This window comes from Myxocyprinus asiaticus, chromosome 8 (genome assembly GCF_019703515.2).
Source record: "Myxocyprinus asiaticus isolate MX2 ecotype Aquarium Trade chromosome 8, UBuf_Myxa_2, whole genome shotgun sequence".
Classification (NCBI taxonomy): domain Eukaryota; kingdom Metazoa; phylum Chordata; class Actinopteri; order Cypriniformes; family Catostomidae; genus Myxocyprinus; species Myxocyprinus asiaticus.
The window spans coordinates 54390579-54410998 of NC_059351.1; the positions used below are offsets into that span (position 1 = coordinate 54390579).

General features: G+C 39.8%; 2 protein-coding genes across 2 annotated transcripts in view; both read right to left on the reverse strand.

Annotated features, from left to right (window-relative positions):
- LOC127444654 (zinc finger protein 70-like) lies at positions 1-8417 on the reverse strand. The gene is made up of 3 exons (XM_051704163.1): positions 7958-8417; positions 7306-7888; positions 1-2734 (listed from the first exon to the last, which is right to left on the reverse strand). Exons 1-3 carry the CDS (start codon positions 8348-8350, stop codon positions 1869-1871), a joined length of 1842 nt encoding a protein of 613 aa, XP_051560123.1. The 5' UTR covers positions 8351-8417; the 3' UTR covers positions 1-1868.
- A 6964-nt stretch (positions 8418-15381) lies between these two features.
- LOC127444820 (gastrula zinc finger protein xFG20-1-like) overlaps positions 15382-20420 on the reverse strand; it is a 40111-nt gene continuing 35072 nt past the window's right edge. The window contains exons 6-7 of the mRNA XM_051704361.1: positions 19241-19658; positions 15382-17481 (exon numbers count right to left, since the gene is read on the reverse strand). Coding sequence (XP_051560321.1) covers positions 16469-17481; positions 19241-19658 — 1431 coding nt within the window. The 3' untranslated portion in view covers positions 15382-16468. The remainder of the gene's footprint in view (positions 17482-19240; positions 19659-20420) is intronic.

Consider the following 20420-nt stretch of genomic DNA (forward strand, 5'->3'; position numbering starts at 1 on the left):
TTAGAAAAGCCTTTATTAGGTTGTACTGTCTTTCCTATAGGGAAACAAGTGAGCAAAGAGCACCACACAACAATACTATTTTACTTCATTTCCATTACATTTTAAACACATTTTGCTGTCCATAAAATCCTATTTTATTGTGTATTGGCTGTACGTTGTTACCTAAAGGCTTGGTTGACACATTTATTCCCCCATATTTCACTTTTTTTTTTAAATTATACAGTTAGATCAGTGGCAGTTCTAGGGTCAGTGGATTTTCACCACTTAGCCCAGACCTCTGTGGATACATATGGGGCAATCCTGGTAAAATATAGGACTATAATACACTTTATAATAAAGTCTACTATGTACATGTAGTGATCTAAAAAAAGATCAGATTTACAAACATTCTAAATCATCAATGTCTCAAAGCATGATTCAGATTGTTTGTATGATTTTTATCAGATGTTCATTAAAATGCGATGTGATAATTAGACAATTAGATAATTAGTATGTAGATTTTCATACATACCCAAATCTCTGTTGTACATTTATGTCTACCACGTTTATATCACTGGTTACATTTAGGTTAAACTTCTCTATTCTAATACATGTATATGATCTTTTATTCTACATTTACATTTATTCATTTGGCAGACACTTTTATCCAAAGCGACTTACAAAGAGGAAAACATAAGCGAATCATCTTAAGGAGACAGTGGTATGAAAAGTGCCATATTACAAAGTTTCACTAGCATCAGAATAGTGGTATTTAAAACAGATTAAAGTGCAACAATAATTTTTTATTTTGTTTTGTGACTGGTTAAGTGCTCATGGAAAAGATGTGTTTTTAGCTGTTTTTTAAAGAAAGAAAGTGAGTCAACTTCACGGATGGAGTTGGGAAGGTCATTCCACCAATGTGGTACGATGAAGCATAAAGTCCGGGAAAGTGTTTTGGTGCCTCTTTGTGTTGGTGCAACAACGCAACATTCCTTAGCCGACCGCAGGCTTCTCTACAGGTAGCTCTACAGAAATTATTTTAGATATGCTGGAGCAGACCCAGTGACTGTTCTGTATGCCAGCATCAGAGCCTTGAATCTGATACGTGCATCAACCGGCATCCAGTGAAGAGAGAAAAGGAGTGGTGTAACATGCGCTCTCTTTGGTTCATTAAAGATCAGACGTGCTGCTGCATTCTGGATCATTTGGAGGGGTCTGCAAACAGCTGCATGTTGAAGCCTTATCAAACGTACAGTAGTTATTTCTATTTCAAGGTTACATGACTACAAGTTCAGCATTGTTCTCAAAATGTATACATTGCCGCCATCTTATGGACATTCAAAGGAACTACATCATAAGTATTTTAAACAAGGGTCACTTAAGCCCAAAGCATACTTACGTCGGATGTGAACAATACACTTCTGCGTACAGGATGCGTGACACAAATTTCGTCATCATCAGAGTGCTCGAGCACTGAACACGGGCAGCCCGATTTTTCTAACTGCGCGTACTCTGAACGCGCAGTATGTGCCAACCTCCTGTGTATGTGCGCACAGATAAATAGAATAATTTGAAATGCTGAACGTTCGACTGTACACAGACACTAGATTTAAAAGTACACTTTGGGCTTTTTAAGGCATAAATGATCAAATATCATGGGGTAAAATATAATCAACTTATAAGGTAACATATGAGTAAAACAAACATAGTATGCAAGTATTATGCATGATTATTATTAATTATAATTAAGATTGATTATTATAATGAATCATTCATGGTAAATATGTAGCATACTTATAAAAGCAAATAAATAATAAAACAGAGTTCTTGCTTTTATCTGATTAGCCAATCAATATGAAAATGTAGTTCAAAATTTACATGTAAAGATGCTACGATGATTTCAGGGCAGCCTGTTCTTTAGCATGTATCTTCTGATGAATATTAAAACTTTTTAAATGAGAAAATTCCTTCCTGCAGATAGAGCAGCTGTAAGGTTTCTCTCCTGTATGCACTCTCTGATGGGTTTTCAGGACATCTGATCGAGCAAACGTTCTGTCACACTGAGTGCATTTGTAAGGTCTTTCTCCAGTATGTGTCCTCTGGTGCTTTGATAAGTGAGCATATTGACTGAAGCTCTTCCCACAAACTCTACAGTTATAAGGCTTTACTCCCGTGTGAACTCTCACGTGAACTCTGAATTGACGTCGATCAGAAAATCTCTTTCCACAGTAAGAACAGAGGTAAGGTTTCTCTCCAGAGTGTGTTCTCTCATGGACTACCAGGTAAGAATTTTTAGGAAATTGTTTATCGCAGTGTGAGCATTGATAGGTTTTTTTCTCAGAGTGTATTTTCTGATGTGACTTCAGAGAATCTAGTTGTACAAAGGTTTTCCCACATTCGGTGCACTGATACAGTCTCTCTTTTTTGTGCAAACGGACACAGTGTTCCTTCAGATGGGATCCGTGTCTGAATCTCTTCTCACAGTGAGGACACTTGAACGGTTTCTCTCCTGTGTGTATTCTCCCATGAATAACAAGATTTCTTTTCGTTCTGAAACACTTGTTACATTCACTGCATTGAAAAGGCTTTTCATCATTGTGTCTCTTTATGTGAGTCTTTAGAAGAGAAGGTACAAAGAAAACCTTCCCGCACTGATCACAGTGAAACTCCTCCTTTCCTGTGTGCACTCTTCTCTCATGTCTTGCTTTTGAGGTAGAAGCCGCTTCTCCATCAGAAGATGAAACACTGTTCGCATCTACATAGAATTAAATAACATCATTGGCTAAGTTCACACCACAGCAGAATACAGTTATCAGTCCTGTTTGGATGTTTGGTTTATCAAGTTTGGTTTAAAAAACAAAACAATAAAACTCTTCTCAAAGTAACTACCTGCAGTTTTCAGTGAGTTTGGTTGATCTGTGTTGTATGGACTTAACCACAGTCAACAATAAGGCTGAGAAATATAAAAATGGAATATTTATGGAATTTAAGATAAAAATGCACTTTCAAGTGCAAAAACGTTTCAAAGTCTCTGATTAGTGTCCTAATAAACACCCTAAAAAATCTGGTGATCAATGATCTCTTGTAGCTTTTGTCCCTAACAGAAAGTCTTTAAAATAAGGATTTAATATACACGCATTCTGAAAGTATTCAAACCCCTTCATTTAATTCACATTTTGTTATGTTGCAGCCTGATGCTAAAATGCATTAAATTATTTTATTTTCCAAATCAATATGCACTCCATACCCCATAATGACAAAGCAAAAACCAGATTTTTTAAAACTTTGCAAATGTATTAAAAAGTAAAAACTGAAAATTCACACTGACATAAGTATTCAGACCCGTTGCTGTGACACTTGAGATTTATCTCAGGTGCATCCCATTTCTCTTGATCATCTTTGAGATGTTTCTACACTTTGATTGGAGTCCACTTGTGGCCAATTCAATTGATTGGACATGATTTGGAAAGGCACACACCTGTCTATATAAGGTCTCAGAGCCGAAAATGCATATCAGAGCAAAAACCAAGCCATGAGGTCAAAGGAACTGCCTGCAGAGCTCAGAGACAGGATTGTGTTGAGGCACAGATCTGGGGAAGACTACAAAAAGTTTTCAGCTGCATTGAAGGTTTCCAAGAGCACAGTACACATAATTCTTAAATGGAAGAAGTTTGGAACAATCAGGACTCTTCCTAGAGCTGGCCGCCCTGCCAAACTGAGCAATCAGGGAGCCTTGGTAAAAGTGGTGATCAAACACCCAATGGTCACTCTGGTTGAGCTCCAGAGATCATGTGTGGAGATGGGAGAAACTTGCAGAAGGACAACCATCACTGCAACACTCCACCGATCTGGGCTTTATGGCAGAGTGGCCAGACGGAAGCCTCTCCTCCAGTGCAAGAAACATGAAAGCCCGCTTGGAATTTGCACAAAAAAAACAAAAAGCACCCAAAGGACTCTCAAACTGTGGGAAACAAGATTCTCTGGAAACCAGTCACCGCTCATCACTTGCGCAATACCATCCCAACGGTGAAGCATGGTGAAGACAGCATCATGCTCTGGGGGTGTTTTTCAGCGGCAGGGACTGGGGGACTAGTCAGGGTTGAAGGAAAGCTAAATGAGCAAAATACAGAGATATCCTTAATGAAAACCTGGTCCAGAGCGCTCAGGACCTCAGACTGGGCTGAGGTTTCACCTTCCAACAGGACAATGACCCTAAGCACACAGCCAAGACAACGCAAGAGTGGCTTAGGGACAACTCTGAATGACTGTGAATGTCCTTGAGTGGCCCAGCCAGAGCCCGGACTTGAACACAATCGAACATCTCTGGAGAGACCTGAAAATGGCTCTCCACTCGTCCCATCCAACCTGACAGAGCTTGAGACGATCTGCAGAGAAGAATGGCAGAAAATCCCCAAATCCAGGTGTGCAAAGCTTGTCTCATCATACCCAAAAATACTTAAGGCTGTAATCACTGCCAAAGCTGCTTTAAGTACTGAGTTAAGGGTCTGAATACTTATTTCAATGTGATATTTCAGTTTTTCTTTTTAATAAATTTTCAGTTATCAAAAATCTGTTTTTTGCTTTGTCATTATGGGGTTTGGAGTGTAGATTGATGTGAAAAATAAATAATTTTAACATTTTAGCATAAGGCTGCAACATAACAAAATGTGAAAAAATGAAGGGGTCTGAATAACTTGAGAGCACTCTAATTAAAATTTTGGTAATATTAAAGTGAAAAATTAAAATATACTTTCTCAGCCCTGTTGACAGCCCCAGAGAACAACATGCAAATAAGACACATGAAGAACTCCTGTCAGATAGTAATGTAAATATTATGTAACTTTTAAAACATGGCAGAAATGGTGTGAATAGTGGCATTGAGCCTCATTCATGAAACTCAGGCTGCTGGCTTTCTCTCAGATTTCCACCACGAGATACTTCGGTCTTGGAAGCAGCTGTATATGGCCAGCAATACAAGACTACCCTTCGGTCCCACCCAAGAGCAATGGTGACCCAACTCTCCCCATCTATGGTGGCCACGTGGAAGTCGAGGCCTGTGCTCCCCTCAAAGCCCTGCAGTGACATCAGCTATGCTCAAAGCATACATGGCTTTGTGCCAAGTTATGTCACTGCTACACATTCTAGCAGTCTTGCAAGCCTACCAGGTGGATTTTATGACGGAGTTGGCTGGACATAGAGGCTGTAAATGAATTATGTCAAGCCTCAATTTGTTGCTGAGTGAGACCAAACACACAGCTCAGTCTGTAGGTTGTAACATGGTGGTCATCGTGGCAGCAGAGCGCCATTTGTGGCTCAACCTCACAGACATCCATGACAGCGACAGTGCTTTCAAACTGAATGCTCCTGTGTCGCAGGCAGGACTTTTTGGTGATGCTGTACAGTCAATGGTGGTTCCAAGTAAGTTCCAAGGTACTAAAAAGCAATCAGCCACACTACAGTAGATTCTTCCATGATGGGCTAGGGAGTCCATTACAGTATCTGTGCGATCTCGCTCTACATCCTCATAGTGCTCAAACAGCCTCAATATAGAGTAATGTATACAAACTCTGCACCCAGTCGTTAAGACTGGGGTCCGCAAACCCTCAATACTTCCACCGTTCAGAGGACCATGCTGGATGCACTAGCCGAAACGCACCTGATGTACCCAACAGGGTGAGCCCCCATTCAGTGGAAACTGCCGAACCGTAAAAATGCATCCATCTTTCCCGTTTCCCATTTGTCCTGTCGAGACAACTTTGCTGCTTATTGTGCCTCAAATGATCAACTATTGCCCCCAAACTCCAGCTCAGTTTCCTCTTGAGATTACACAGGGGAGCGAGCAATGACACGTCAACACACAGTCTGCCTCTGCTTCCTCGCCAAGGTGCCAAAAGCAGGCGAGAAAATGAGCAATGTTCACAAGTACATTGTCACAAGCACTACACATAACATATAGGGACAGTTGGGCAGAACCAAAGTATTTTAAAATCCCCAGTTACCAAATAAAGTCTCTCCCTGTTTAAACCAGAGATAAACATGCTACCCGCTACAAAAATATTTTTAAAACATCTTCAATTAGCCGCAGTGGCGAGAGCACAGATATCTCTTACCTTCGTCCCAGTGCGTGTAGTGCAGCTGCCAAAAATAAGCCAACAGTGCCATCATTTGGTTATTTCTTGTCATTGCAGGGAAAATCAAATTTTCTCTTCAATACAGCCAATGTCAGCCCATTGTCTGCTTGGCAGCATTTGCCAATGGTTTCGATCTGTGCTTTGTACGATAAAGCACGGATATGTCATTCAATTCAGGTGCAGACCCTGTATTCAGTGGAGTTCTTTCTTATTGCTTATTTTCACATTCAGATCACGCTTTCTGAGATTCACTTTTTTTCGGAAGGGGCATTCCCAATGCGTCAGCTCCTGATGCAGAGTCTCATTCCCTACTTAGGGAACCAGGGTTACATGCCTAAACCATTTTACCAATGATGCTGGTGATGTGCTCAACAGAACCAGGGAAGGTTAATGGTGGTGGACATCTACTGTACCTACCAGTGTAAACTGATTTTTTTTACACTAAAGCTTCATGTCAAACCATTTTTATTGACCTCAACCTGATGACAGCAAGTTCCTCACTTTCTTTGAAAAGCTATTGTGTTTGCTAAATCTAAATTTTACGATGTAAATGCACTTCATTCATAGAAACGATTTCATTACTGTTTCGCATAAAAGTTAAAAGCATTTACTAGAGTCTGGTGCCTTCCTGATATAGCGTTTTCATGGGTGTGGATTATGATAAATGTTGAATGATCGTGCACATGCCCCCTATTTACAAATGTTTGGATTTCACAAGGGGTGTACACAGTGTTTGTGAATCCGGAGGACAGTATTTGGGAAGGTCCATTTTACATCTAAATTACTCCCAAATTATTCATATATTTACAAAGGTTTGATGAATGAGGCCCGTTGTGTGTTCTGAGAGGAAGATAAAACTCATGTCAAGTCTTTGGGTGCAGGAGGAGACAATTATGATGGAAAATTGAACTGATCAAAAATGGAAGAAGAGTTTCTGACAACAAATCTGGATGAAATCAGCAAGACACAAATTAATGCTACAGTCCATTTTAATGAGCAAAAATAGAGAAAATAATGAATTTATTGCTGCATTCATGTTGCTTACCAAGGCACATTTAAGAGCCATTCTTGTAAATTCTACCTAATGGTGAAGATATCACAACAACCAGTGAATAATTAGTTTGCAATGGCAACCACTGTTGGTCATATTTAGAGTTAGAGGTTTTTAAAAACAGCATTAAAGAAAGAAACATACCTGAAGAGATAAAATCGTCGTCATCATCGTAACTGTCATGTTGAATAACATCATCATCATCTTCATCATGATCATGTTGAATAAGATCATCATCGTTATCATCATGTTGAATAACATCATCATCTTCATCATCTTCATCGTGATCATCGTGTTGAATAACATCATCATCATCATCATCATCATCTTCATCGTGATCATCATGTTGAATATCATCATCATCATCTTCATCATGATCATCATGTTGTTCCTCTGCTGTGGTTTCTCCTCTCATCTCCATCAGGTTCCTGCAGTCCAGCAGCTTCACTGAACACATCTTCAATGGTATCTGCAGCATCTGTTGTTCTCCAGCGTTACAGACAGAAGCCAGAGACTCTGTGGAGGTTTGATCACCCTGATTACTGTCACACACACTCTCCTGAGTGTCAGTATAACAGAGTAAAGTGAGGCTGAGCTCTGAGTCCTGTGTGTCTCTGGATCTCTGTTCAGATCTCTGATCTCTGACGCTCCACACTGAATCCTGACATTCTGTGGAGGTCCCATCAGTCACACACACTGAAGATTGACAGGAAACCTTCTCCAGCTCCTGACAAACACAACACAATCACTGTACTGACTCATCTGGACTCTTGATATATTTAACAGCTGTACAAACCTCTCCGTTCAGTGGATCTCCTCTTTCCCTCAGCTTTGCCTCCAGTAACGCCACCTCTTTCTTCAGCTGAGAGATTTCTGTCATCAAATCATCAATATCCAGCATGGACAGATCAGTTCCTACTGATTTACAGCACATCAAATCCACCTGCAAACTCATCTTCAACATCTCAACACAAAAACTCAATAAGACTCCTGAAACAGGATATTTAAAGCTCTTGTCAAAACAAAGAGAAAACGTTTGGTTTGCTGTCATGAAAGAGAGGAAATCATCAAGAATAGAAACAGATAAGTGACATAAATGTATGAAAGACGCAGCAGCTGAACATCTAAACAAACTGTGAGTTCTTCTTTCTTTGTTTAGTGAGTTTACCGGCGGACTAAAGAGCTTCATACCGACTCCTGCTGGACTGGAGACACAACACAATCAACACTAGATTCAGCAGGAGGATCTCAGAAACATCTTGTAAAGATCATTGTTGAATCTTGTGAATATTAACATTAGCCTACCTTTATTATTTGACCTGCTCTTTCTCTGAGATTGAAGATGCTGGACATTTTTTGGTAACACTATAAAAAAAGGTTGCATTTATGATTTATTAATTTCAATTCAATTATTTTATTGGCATAATTGTGATTACATACAATATTGCCAAAGCCTTAATACAAGAGTAATAACAAGAAAAAAGGGAGGATAATAACAATCAAGCAAAAACAAATAACAATAAAAACAGAATTAAAATAACATTAAATAACTACATTAGTTACCATGGACTAACAATGAACAATACTTTTACAGCAACTATCCTTTTAAAATGCTTTACAATCATGAATATGTATAAAATCATGACCACTCACATGAGATGAGGACTCTAGTCATATCAGCAACCTTATAAAAGCTGTTTTATACTACATGGGGCAGGGGTGCTCTCATGGGGGCTGCCATTTTAGAATCACATGACCAGCTGAATACTACTCGCTTAATCTCAGTAACCATCTTGTTACTGGACACTTTCACTCTTGGATTAAATGAATCATGGCTGACTGTGAATAGTCATAGTCAATTTCTTCAATGGCATCTCTAACTATTGATTTTGAATGATGCTGCATCCAACATGACAAACAAAATGTTACTAAGTGCACCTTTAATTCATAGAGAACTAACATGCATTAACACATTCTTAAACTATTAAAGATTAATAAATGCTGTAACATAATATAGTTTGTTGTTAGCTCATGATCCCGAATTTTCCAGTGTTAACAAATGCAGTCTTATTGTAAAGTGTTACCTACGTTTAATTGAGAATTATGCTGATAAAATAATTGAGAATAATAAAACCGGGCATTGTACTGGGTAATGAGAATGCAGTAGTTGACCTTTACTGTAATTCTCAAGACAAAGACAGTTTCAGTCCTGTCAAATATATACACTTGTCATCTAACTAAATGAGAGACTTCAGAAGACATGACGTCAAGGGAACACAGTGAACGATGCTTTGTGATTTTTACGGTGCATTCTGCACCGCTATGCATCACTTTACACATTATTAAAACCTGACTTGTATTACACATAGCTTACTGATATTGCCATTACCGTTTGTTCATGCTGAAGAGCCAGAGAACAATGGCTCCCCCAGCTTAGCCTGGTTTCTCCCAAGGTTATTTTTTCCTTCACTAATTAACATCTTATAAAGTTTAGGGTTCCTTGCTACAGTTACTTTTGGCTTGGTCTCTGGGCTTAAAGGCAAAGACATTAAAGCATGACTTTCTATACAGCTGTTCACTGGACTTAACTTCTGGGAATTGTTTTGAAGTGAATGTTTCAGTGCACTGGAATGATTTTGCGATTGGGACACCCCTAGAAATGGCTGACTCCCTGGTAAGTGCCCTGACTACTAAACTAGGGAGCTAATTGAGACACACCCAATGTCTTCACACTGGTTCAATTGATGTAAAATAGCAAACACATTTTTAGCAAGTTTAACAAATGTAATCAAAGTTATTACCTTAACACAAAATAAATTTTACTTCGGTTACAAGTTGTAGATAAGTAAGGAATAATTGAGAATGGACCATTGAATTATTGAAAAATAATGCACACCAGAGGGTGTATTGCGGTCACAACTCGGGTGTGCATTATTTTTCAATAATTCAATGGGATGGAGTCAATTATCCCACTTATACCATGGTTACCACACCTTCAGGGTTCAGGGTTTTATCTCAAGACATTTTCTGGTTTTCGTCCCTAAAATGCACTTGTGAGTGGAACTTTCTTCCGCCACGGATTCAGCGTCTTGCTCTGATACAGCTCAAGCCTTCGTTGCTAGTTCAAAAAAATCACTTTAGAACTAGCAACTGAGGATAGAGAGGCTTGCGCTGCTTTACTGGAGTACTTACTGGAGTAACAGGTTAGTATGTTGGTATCGAAAGTGAGAAGCTCAGAAACAGAGAGATCACCTGTGGGATTACCTTTATTTGTTGCAGCTCTCGTCAGATGTAACATCGCTTCAAAATTGGCAAGATGCAAGTTTAAGCTCTTCTCAACAGCAGCGAGTGTCACCATATTTCTGTTGTAAACCTTAACAACTGTTTTCAATCCTACTGAATGAGATGAAGGTGTGCGCTGACATGACGGCTCTATTTTTCACTCTCTCGAGTAAGTGTGTGCGTAATGTATAAATGTATGTGTGTCAACGTGTGTAGGAGTGTGTGTGTGAGAGGGGGAATACGAGGGTGGTTCCCACAGATATTTCAGATAATATAGAAACTGTTGTAATGATCAAGTTTATCTAGATTTGATACAGCTTAATCCTTTGTTGTTAGTTCGAAAACGTCACTTTAGAACTAGCAACAGAGGATGCGCCACTTTCCGGCATTGGAGTAACAAGGTAGTGCGTGTGTGTGTGTGTGTGTGTGTGAGTGAGAGAGGGGGAGGGGTAGTGCGGTGCTTTCCATTATAGCTGTGTGAGGCTGATTAATGCAAAATACATTGAAACATAAAAAGTTTCACACATTAAATGTAATTTCAGATAATAGAAACTTGTATTGATCAAGTCGCAAGGGTACAGCTCTATTTGTTGGTCATGGCACGAGTCTCAGTGTGTGTGTGTGTGTGTATGCACGTGCATATGTACGTGTGTGAGCGTGTGTAAGTGCGGGGAGACGAGGGAGCTTTTCAAACAAAATTGAAATAAATTTAGGATATTATAGACATTGTTTGTCATTCTTATCCAATGTACTTAACCAATGTCTTTGTTTTAATTGGTTATTTTGTTGTGGTCGCCTGTAGGGCTCTTTGAAATAACTGAAATAATTTGGTAAAGTGATATGGGACCGTTATGCGGTCAAGACGTGGAACTACTTCATGGCTGTGCATTTACTTGAAAAATAATTGCACACCTTAGAACGTCTGTCAACCAAGAATCAAGCATTCAACAGACCCATAGTATAAGTTGTTTTAATTTCAATGCATTTAACATTTATAACTTAAATAAGGTAAATTCTATACTCTTACAATATTCAGCTTTTTACAACACTGAGTAATATTTGCATACACCTAATTCAATTCAACATATTCTAGTAGACATCCATCATCATAATGGCAGAGAGAAGTCTGATGATGTGTAGGTGGGACTGGGACTAGACTTCGGTCCAGGTTGGTACAGGTTAAAGGCCAACATCTCTTATGTATTCTATGTCCTTACAAAATGGGGCTCACAGTAGTCCTGCAATAAAGCCAATGCAATACAAACATCAGTAACAATTCATATACAGTAAATATAATGTGAAGCTTTAAAATTTGCAATGCTGATTTTGGTCGCTGTGTTGAACAATTGTGCCAACAAATGCTAAGGAGTTGCATCCTTGTGAGTATCATGGATCATGTGCAATTGGCATTTACCATTTTAAACATTACTAGTTGATCATGTTGAAGAAGCCAATTTAAAATAAAAAAAATAAACTATATTAATGAACCTTAGAATTTACCTCAGGCCCCCTCATGGTAAACTGGTTGTGTGCAAATTAACCAAACTAGGCATTTAAATGCAAAGTTATGAAGGGGAAAGTGTTGAAAACAAAGCATTTAACGTTAGTTGGGCAAGCCACTATATAAAACAACAAATAAATATAGATTTATAGTGCTTACATTTTGCATGCTTCCACTGGAAGTCAGCTGTTACAGATACAAGTGAGTGTTAGAGATGACTCTATAGCTGACCCTAGATTTCCATAAGGAACAAGGACAGTAGGGTTTCAGAGTAGCTTAAGAGGATGGAAAAGATGGTTTAGACTTGGGAGGTGTAACTCAAAAGACACTGGAGATAGGGTAGTATCTATTTACAGAGGATTTATTGGAAAGAGCAGACACAAATACACAGTCAAAGGCAGACTAAGGTCAAAAACACAGAAGGCAGGGCATAAATAACAAGCAACAGATTGTGCACAAGTATAGTGAATCATGATTTATTTTGGGAAGATAAGGACCTCTGGTGGTGAGATGGTGTGGAGGTGACAGGAGGTGCATTCTCAGCCCAGAAGAATTGTGGTGCTCTTATTGGATGGTTTACAGTCTCTGATTCTCTCTCCTGTTTGTGCTGCAGGCCCCCTGCCATGGCTGACTGTAAACCTTGAAGAGTCCTGCAACTGGATTTTATACTCCAGCCGTTCTGAGAGATCCAGAAAAGTGGGGATGGGCACCCTGTGAGGATGTGCAAACTGCCAAAAACCTGATTTCAGGTTGTGTGGCAGCTCCCAAGCAGTCCAGAGACAAGAGAACCACACTGCAACTCAAAAGTGCCCTCCCTGCTTAATTGCTCCAGCATGTCAACCAGGGAACAGAACCTCTGTATCTCAGTTCTCGTTCAAGAGGAGCAGATGGACTTTGCCACTGATGTGGCATTTGGTGGCACCTCACAGAGTTATAAGAGTCCCAAAATTGAGAGTTGGTGCAACGCACCTATGGTGTATGGTGATAGGAGGAGCTCGGTCTTGTTCTGGGGATCGCTACAGGAGCTGGGCAGTGCTGAGGACTTGGAATTATTTAATGAATTTCACACTTATATAGCACTTTTCTGACACTACACTCAAAGTGCTTTACACAGGGAACAGGGGACCACCATCTATAAATATGCTTCTCCTCTAGGCGGAGGTTTATAAAGTGATCCACAGAAATGAACCCCTGCCATACAAATAGTCTCATTGCATGTGAGAGGGCATGCTATCAGTGGGAACAGATATGTTGATGAATGAGGCATTCTAGCAGACATAGCAATCTTTTCCAGGCGACTGTCATTTTGCAGTGAAATTTGCGTATTACCAAAACAAATTATGTTCATAATTGTGTTTCAGTAGGTAAGTAGGCACCTCCCTCTTGATCGTACTGCTGTTACCTAAATAAATTACTCCTGAGAGGAGCAGTAGGAATGCAAAACTCTTCATTTGACCTTTAATTAGGCACAGAGTTATTGAGAATGTCAGCTAGAAACCAAATCTTAGCAAATGTTTTGTGTCTCTTATATCTAGTAGTTTGTTTATCCTGAATCAGCCAGATGTCTCCTGATTCTGTGTCAAAGCAAGGTCGGACAGTTACATCAAAACAACACAATTCTATCTTAGTGTAGTGAAGGACTTTTGGGCCAATCTGGAACACAACAGGTCTAAAAACCCCTTCAGCAACAATTGCGAAACCAGTGTTGAAACCCCTTCAGCAACAACTGCAAACCAGTGTTGAATATCAGGATGGACGGGACGGACCAAAATCCATTAGACATGTCAATTACTGAAAATATTTCCGCATTCTGTGGGACCGCTAAGAATATAGTACTGGGGTCAGCAACTAATGGGGTCATTTTGTATACACATTTATTTAGCTCCCGGTAATCTAATGTGAGGTGCCAGGAACCGTCCGGTTTTCTGACTGGCCAGACAGGGGAATTACAGGGAGAGGTGGTTTCTTTTAGATTACCTTGTTTAGTAAGGTCATTTACCACCTGAATAATCTGATCTTCTGTCTGTTTGTCAATTGGATATTGTCGCGTGCAGGGCGGTTATATGCCTGTGAATGTAACAGGTGGCATGCTGAGATGACCACAGTAATTTTTTTCTGCCAAAATAGGGTGATCTTTCATCTCAGTAGCTAATTCGCCCAGACTCCCCGTCGAGCTCAGCCTCAATGGCCATTGCCACCACATGTGATCACCTGACAGCAATAGTTCTCCATGCAATTCACATAACACATCTATACCTAACAGCGGTTGTAATACATCCCCTACCCACACATTGGTATGTATTTCATGCGGACCCAGCACCATATTTTCAAGCCCTGTAATGTTATACTTCCATCTGTAGCTCCACCTGCATTCAACACCTAACTAGTTAGTGGCAAATCTGGTACTAATTTTCGAGGTATTGCTGTCAATTGTGCTCTTGTGTCTACCAAAAATTCAATATCATATGCATCATTCACCCTTGCTTTTATGTAAAAGTCATCAGCTCTACGTTCAGTCTCTCCAGGGTATGGAGGACCAGCAGCTCTAATTTGACTCTGTGAGTGACAGCAGCTAACACCATCCTCTTTTGTTCTTCTGATAGCTCAGATTCTTCTGATGCAAATTGTTGGTTATAGTCATCACTGTGTCTAGCTGCATTGCGCATAATATTTGGATTGTCTACTACTTTACTGGGGTTCCCTTTACCTTGATCTATCACAGTAATCTTTGACCAATCAACTTTCCTCTTTCTCAAATCCCTAAAATACTTACTCAGAGCATTCCATCCGTCCTTCTCATTTTCTGAGGTGGTATGATCTGCTAAAAGTTTGGCCATAGCCGTTTTTAGTTTACATCGTTATACATTTATTATCATTATACCCTATGCTCATCATTTGTTTTAGCTCGGACACAGGATATAAAGGCTTACGTGGTTGCTTAAACTGAGTTTTCTTATTAAAAACCCCTTTTGGACTCTTCTTGTATGTTTGTTTAATTTCTGGACCTTTTGCCTACATTTTTATAAGATGTTATATCAACCAACATTTTTTGCTCAACTTTTAAACTCATGGCTTTTTGTATTGGCTCTACACAATGTTTGTATCTCCTCTAAGGAGAGATTAGGTCCCTTCATCCCCGGGTCTGATGCCTCTGGCGTCTCTGTCCCCTTTTTACTCATTTCGATAGAGATGAAACTAGGTAATACTGTCATCAACTCACACACGTTATGCGTCGTAGGCCGTAGACCATTCAGCGAATCCAGCTCCTCAGCACCCTAAGGATTTAGGGCTTCCAGAAAATTACGCAGTCTTTCAGTGAGAGTTCTGCCCAGATTCTCTCAGTTCACCATCTTCTATCCTGTTTGTGACGCCAAAAATGTTAGATCAGAGTGATGTTTCTCTCTTAAGCCAAAAGGAAGACAACAGGAGGCAGAGGATGAAGGGCTTAAAAAGAGTTGCTTTTATTAAAGTTCAAGCAGGCCCCAAATCTTCATACAAAAATGAAGATGAGAAGAGAACTGATCTGCAAAACAACAGCTGTGTCTTCTACTTCCCTAACTAGGGCATGACCAAGGACACACAAAACTTGTGAGATGTGCCTGCTAATCTTCAAGCACACACACACACACACATACAGAAACAGTCAAGACAAGGTCAGTACATGAAAATCACATGAAGAAGCTAAAATCTCTCATACAATTAATAATGATTGAATTAAAATGGACTGAATTAAAACAGAATCAAATGGTTATAGAATAGTTGATTAATGATGTAATAAATATAACAGAAATAAATGCAGTACAATATAAATGAATATTCTCTTGGAGCCAGGCCAAATGAATGGTCACTGCAAATTGCATTATAAATCAGACCCTCGGATTACACACGTTACTTGCACCTTATAGTAAAAAGAAAAATAGAAAATTGATTAATAAGATCTATCCCAGTCTAGAGCTACAGGGTGATATGGCTGCTGGCCTATGGAAGGTTGTCCTCATGCTGAGGCTCCCCATAATACCTGAAGCATGGAGCTGGTACAGGCCTGGATCTTCTTTTTTTCAGACCGTGTATGTGGCTGGCTGTGCTGTGCAGGAATAGACTTGTTGGTACATTGGTACTGTCTTGGATGGATGACAGGTGGAGGGGACTGAGATTAGGGATATTGTTGCTCCAGCTGAAACTGCAGCTGTTCAATTTGCTGTTTGAGCTGTGAAAGCTATTGGTAGCCCTTTACCACCTAGCAAAGGTGTTGATTTAGGGTGGTTTAGAAAGACAGAAAAAAATTCCAGTTACAATCCATTTGCCCAGTAGCTTTATTAGGAACTGCTGCATAATACATGGTTTAATTCACATTATACGAATGGTAGTTTGATGCTTGCATTTTCTTGAATGTATCAAATGACATCCAAATGGTCTACTTACTGTTACATTTACTGTTCATATAAAAAGGTGTTGTTCAAAACCATCCATCTGCAACAGACTTTTTTGAAATAAATTTTATTTCAATTTTATACAAAAATGACACTATGATGATTCCAGGACAGTTTGTTCTTTAGCATGTTTCTTTTGATGAGTATTAAAACTTCCTAAATAAGCGAATCTCTCCCCGCAGATAGAGCAGCTGTAAGGTTTCTCTCCTGTATGCACTCTCTGATGGGTTTTTAGGACATCTGGTCGAGCAAACGTTTTGTCACACTGAGTGCATTTGTATGGTCTTTCTCCAGTATGTGTCCTCTGGTGCTTTACAAAGTTATAGTGTTGGCAGAAATTCATCCCACAAACGGTGCAATGATAAGGCTTTTCTCCTGTGTGTACTCTCTGATGAATGCTCAAATGACCCTGAGCATAAAAGCTCTTTCCACAGTGAGAGCAGAGGTAAGGTTTCTCTCCAGAGTGCATTCTCTCATGGACTATCAGATTAGCTTTCTCATGGAAACGTTTATCACAGTGTGAGCATTGATAGAGTTTCTGATCAGAGTGTATTTTTTGGTGTGACTTAAGAGTACCTGACTCTGCAAAGGTTTTCCCACATTCACTGCACTGATACGGCCTCTCTTTGGTGTGCACACGGATATGTTTTTTCAGATGGGGCTTGTGGTTGAATCTCTTCTCACAGTGAGGACACTTGTACGGTTTTTCTCCAGTGTGTATTCTCTCATGAGCAATAAGATTTCCTTTCGTTCTGAAACACTTGTCACACTCGCTGCATTGAAAAGGCTTTTCAGCACTGTGTGTCTTCATGTGAGCATTCATATTAGAAAGGGTAAAGAAAACCTTCCCACACTGCTCACAGTGTAACTGCTTCTTTCCTCTGTGCATTTTTACATGAAGGTTCTTCTCTTTGAAGGTAGAAAAGCTGCTTCCACATGTCCTGCATTTGAAGAATTTCTGCTGTGTGTGTTTTCTCTCATGTCTTGTTAAGCGTCCCTTTGAGCTGAATTTCTTCTCACAGGTGATGCATGAAAGACTCTGTGCTTTCAGACACTCTTTTGATGTAGAAGCCATTTCTCCATCTGAACATGAACCACTGTTTGCATCTGAAAGGAACGTGAAAGTAATCATACCAACTGTTACCATAAAAACTTTTTATTGGCTAATGTGGTAGAAATCAGAGTGTTGGGGTGTGGTTGGAGAGGAAGACAAAACTCTTGGGAAAGAAGAGGGAATCTAAGAAAGATTGAACAGAGCTTTTGACCACAAAAAAGTATTTGGACACTTAAATGTCTGAATGTTGTTGCATTAAATACAAATAGCAAACTAAGTCACATCAGCAAACAAATGATGCTAGAGCTTTTCTCAGAACTGACATGACATTTATTCAATGACTTTTAATCAACTGGTGTCTTAGTGATTTTTAGTGGAAGTATGAAGTCAATTCCCCTCAAGTTCACAAATAGACCTTTTCCAATGACATGGTTCGGGGCAGGTTCCTGAGCCAGTGCGAATTCTCGAACTGTTCTGCATGTGTCCACCACAGAAAAGGCCATTCTGGGCCGAAAAATCTGGTTTTGTGCCACCACCAAAAGCTTACTTGTCTTTACGCAGGAACAGATTACTTTGAGGCAGAAGGCGGGATAAAGTTTCTTCACCAGGTAAAGATTTCCAAACAACAGTAGCTACCATCTGCAGCAAGGAGTACTACTTCACTTTACAACAACAAAACCCCACAAAATAGTCAAACATCAAAAGTGTTCAGGAAACACGGACGAATTGAGCACTACTTGCAATATGGTCTTTACAGAGAACAGAGTTGAACTACAGAGATTGCAAAGGAACAACCCGTCTACGAGAAGATACAGCACAAAATGATGCACGCCGGCTTCAATTGGACAACTGACCAAATTGGAAACAAACTGAAAAACACTTAAGGGAGTACAAGGACCGTAAGAAGGACCCAAACAAAAAGGGCAGTGGATGGAGCAACAATGTCTTGGAGTTGGACACCAAACAGCAAGCTAACTAACCGGGTCATTGAATTAAGCCAGTGACGCTTGAGATAAACACAGAATTGCCAGTGTCCTCTGTGGCTGACTTGGTAAGTTATTACATTTGCCAACTTTGTTAGCTTTCCTGACACTGTTGACATCTTATTTTGTGCATAGTTTTAAGTGGATTTTGACCAGCTACTCACTAAGTTAAGAAGATCACTGCTATCTGTTAAGTAAACTGGTGGGATTCTCAATCAAGACATAAACATACTAATATATGCTCATATATGTATACACTATGGCATTATATGGCAAAAATCCAAATATACTACTACACAAATGTTAATAATGATTCTACTGTTACAGTTTACAGAACTTAGCAAGTTAAACCATTGCAAAATAATGTAATTACCTGTTGTCTTTAGCGCAGATGTCATCTCTGGCAATCTTGTTGAGCAATGTAATAATGTTAGATTGCATTACTCCATATGTTTTAATATGTCCTCAAAAACAAGAGTAAAAGCTGTAAACAAACACCCTGACGCACCATGTTTGTGTGTGGAAAGGTGAGGTAGTCAAATGAAACTACCATGTAGCCCGTAACATCATGGTTCGGTTCTCATGTCAGTGGAAAAGCATGGCCGGTTTACGATTTGCTCCAGATTGCCCCGGCCATGAACCAGTTGAGCACAGGCTCGGCACGAGAACCATCACCATTTCAGTGGAAAAGGGCTAACAGGTGTCCCAGCAGAGGAACCAAAGGTGGAGTTCAGCACATTCACTATCAACATGTTCCACTAACATTTGACAACGAGAAAGTGCCAAAATACTTATTGAGGGATGTAAAATTAAACTGACATAAACATACCTGAAGGAATGAAATCCTCATCATCATGACTGTCATGTTGAATAACATCATCATCATCTTCATCGTGATCATCATGTTGTTCCTCTGCTGTGGTTTCTCCTCTCATCTCCATCAGGTTCCTGCAGTCCAGCAGCTTCACTGAACACATCTTCAATGGTATCTGCAGCATCTGCTGCTCTCCAGCGTTACAGACAGAAGCCAGAGACTCTGTGGAGGTTTGATCACCCTGATTACTGTCACACACACTCTCCTGAGTGTCAGTATAACAGAGTAAAGTGAAACTGAGCGCTGAGTCCTGTGTGTCTCTGGATCTCTGTTCAGATCTCTGATCTCTGACGCTCCACACTGAATCCTGACATTCTGTGGAGGTCCCATCAGTCACACACACTGAAGATTGACAGGAAACCTTCTCCAGCTCCTGACAAACACAACACAATAATGTGAGTGCTTCTTTTCTGTGGAAACTGTTCTAAGTTACACTGACGTCCACAGTACGGGGGCAGCAGGGGCGCAAGTCTAAAGGTGCCCATGAAATACCATGGTTTCACTATGACACATGTCATAAACATGGGGTTATCACAGGCCATGTCTGAAAATAAATAAATAAACGAGTCTAATACCATGGTGCGTTTTGTGAGAAATATAACAGAATAGGCTTCTATTGTGATAGTTGTGATAAAGGAAGAATTATGTACAGTATATACAGGGCCTTGCAAATGTATTCAGACCCCTGACTAATTATGCCATATAACTAAATTACAAATGGTGCAATGAAATTTCATTGTTTGATATTTTAAAACACTGGAACTCAAAATCAGTTATTGTAAGGTGACATTGTTTTTTTGTTGGGAAATATTTGTATTAAAAAAAAAACTGAAATATCTTGCTCGCAAGTTAAGTATTCAACCCCCACACATTAATATTTGGTCACGCCACCTTTTGCAGCAATAACTGCTTTAAGTCTTTTGGGGTACATATGTACCAGCTTTGCACACTGTGACGAAGTGATTTTGGCCCATTCTTCTCTGCAGGTTTGCTCCAGGTTGTTCAGGTTGGTTGGGTGATGCTTGTGGACTGCAATTTTCAAATAGTGCCACAGATTCTCAATAGTATTGATCAGGACTTTGACTGGGCCACTGTAGGACCATCCATTCTTCCTTCAATTCTAACAAGATGCCCA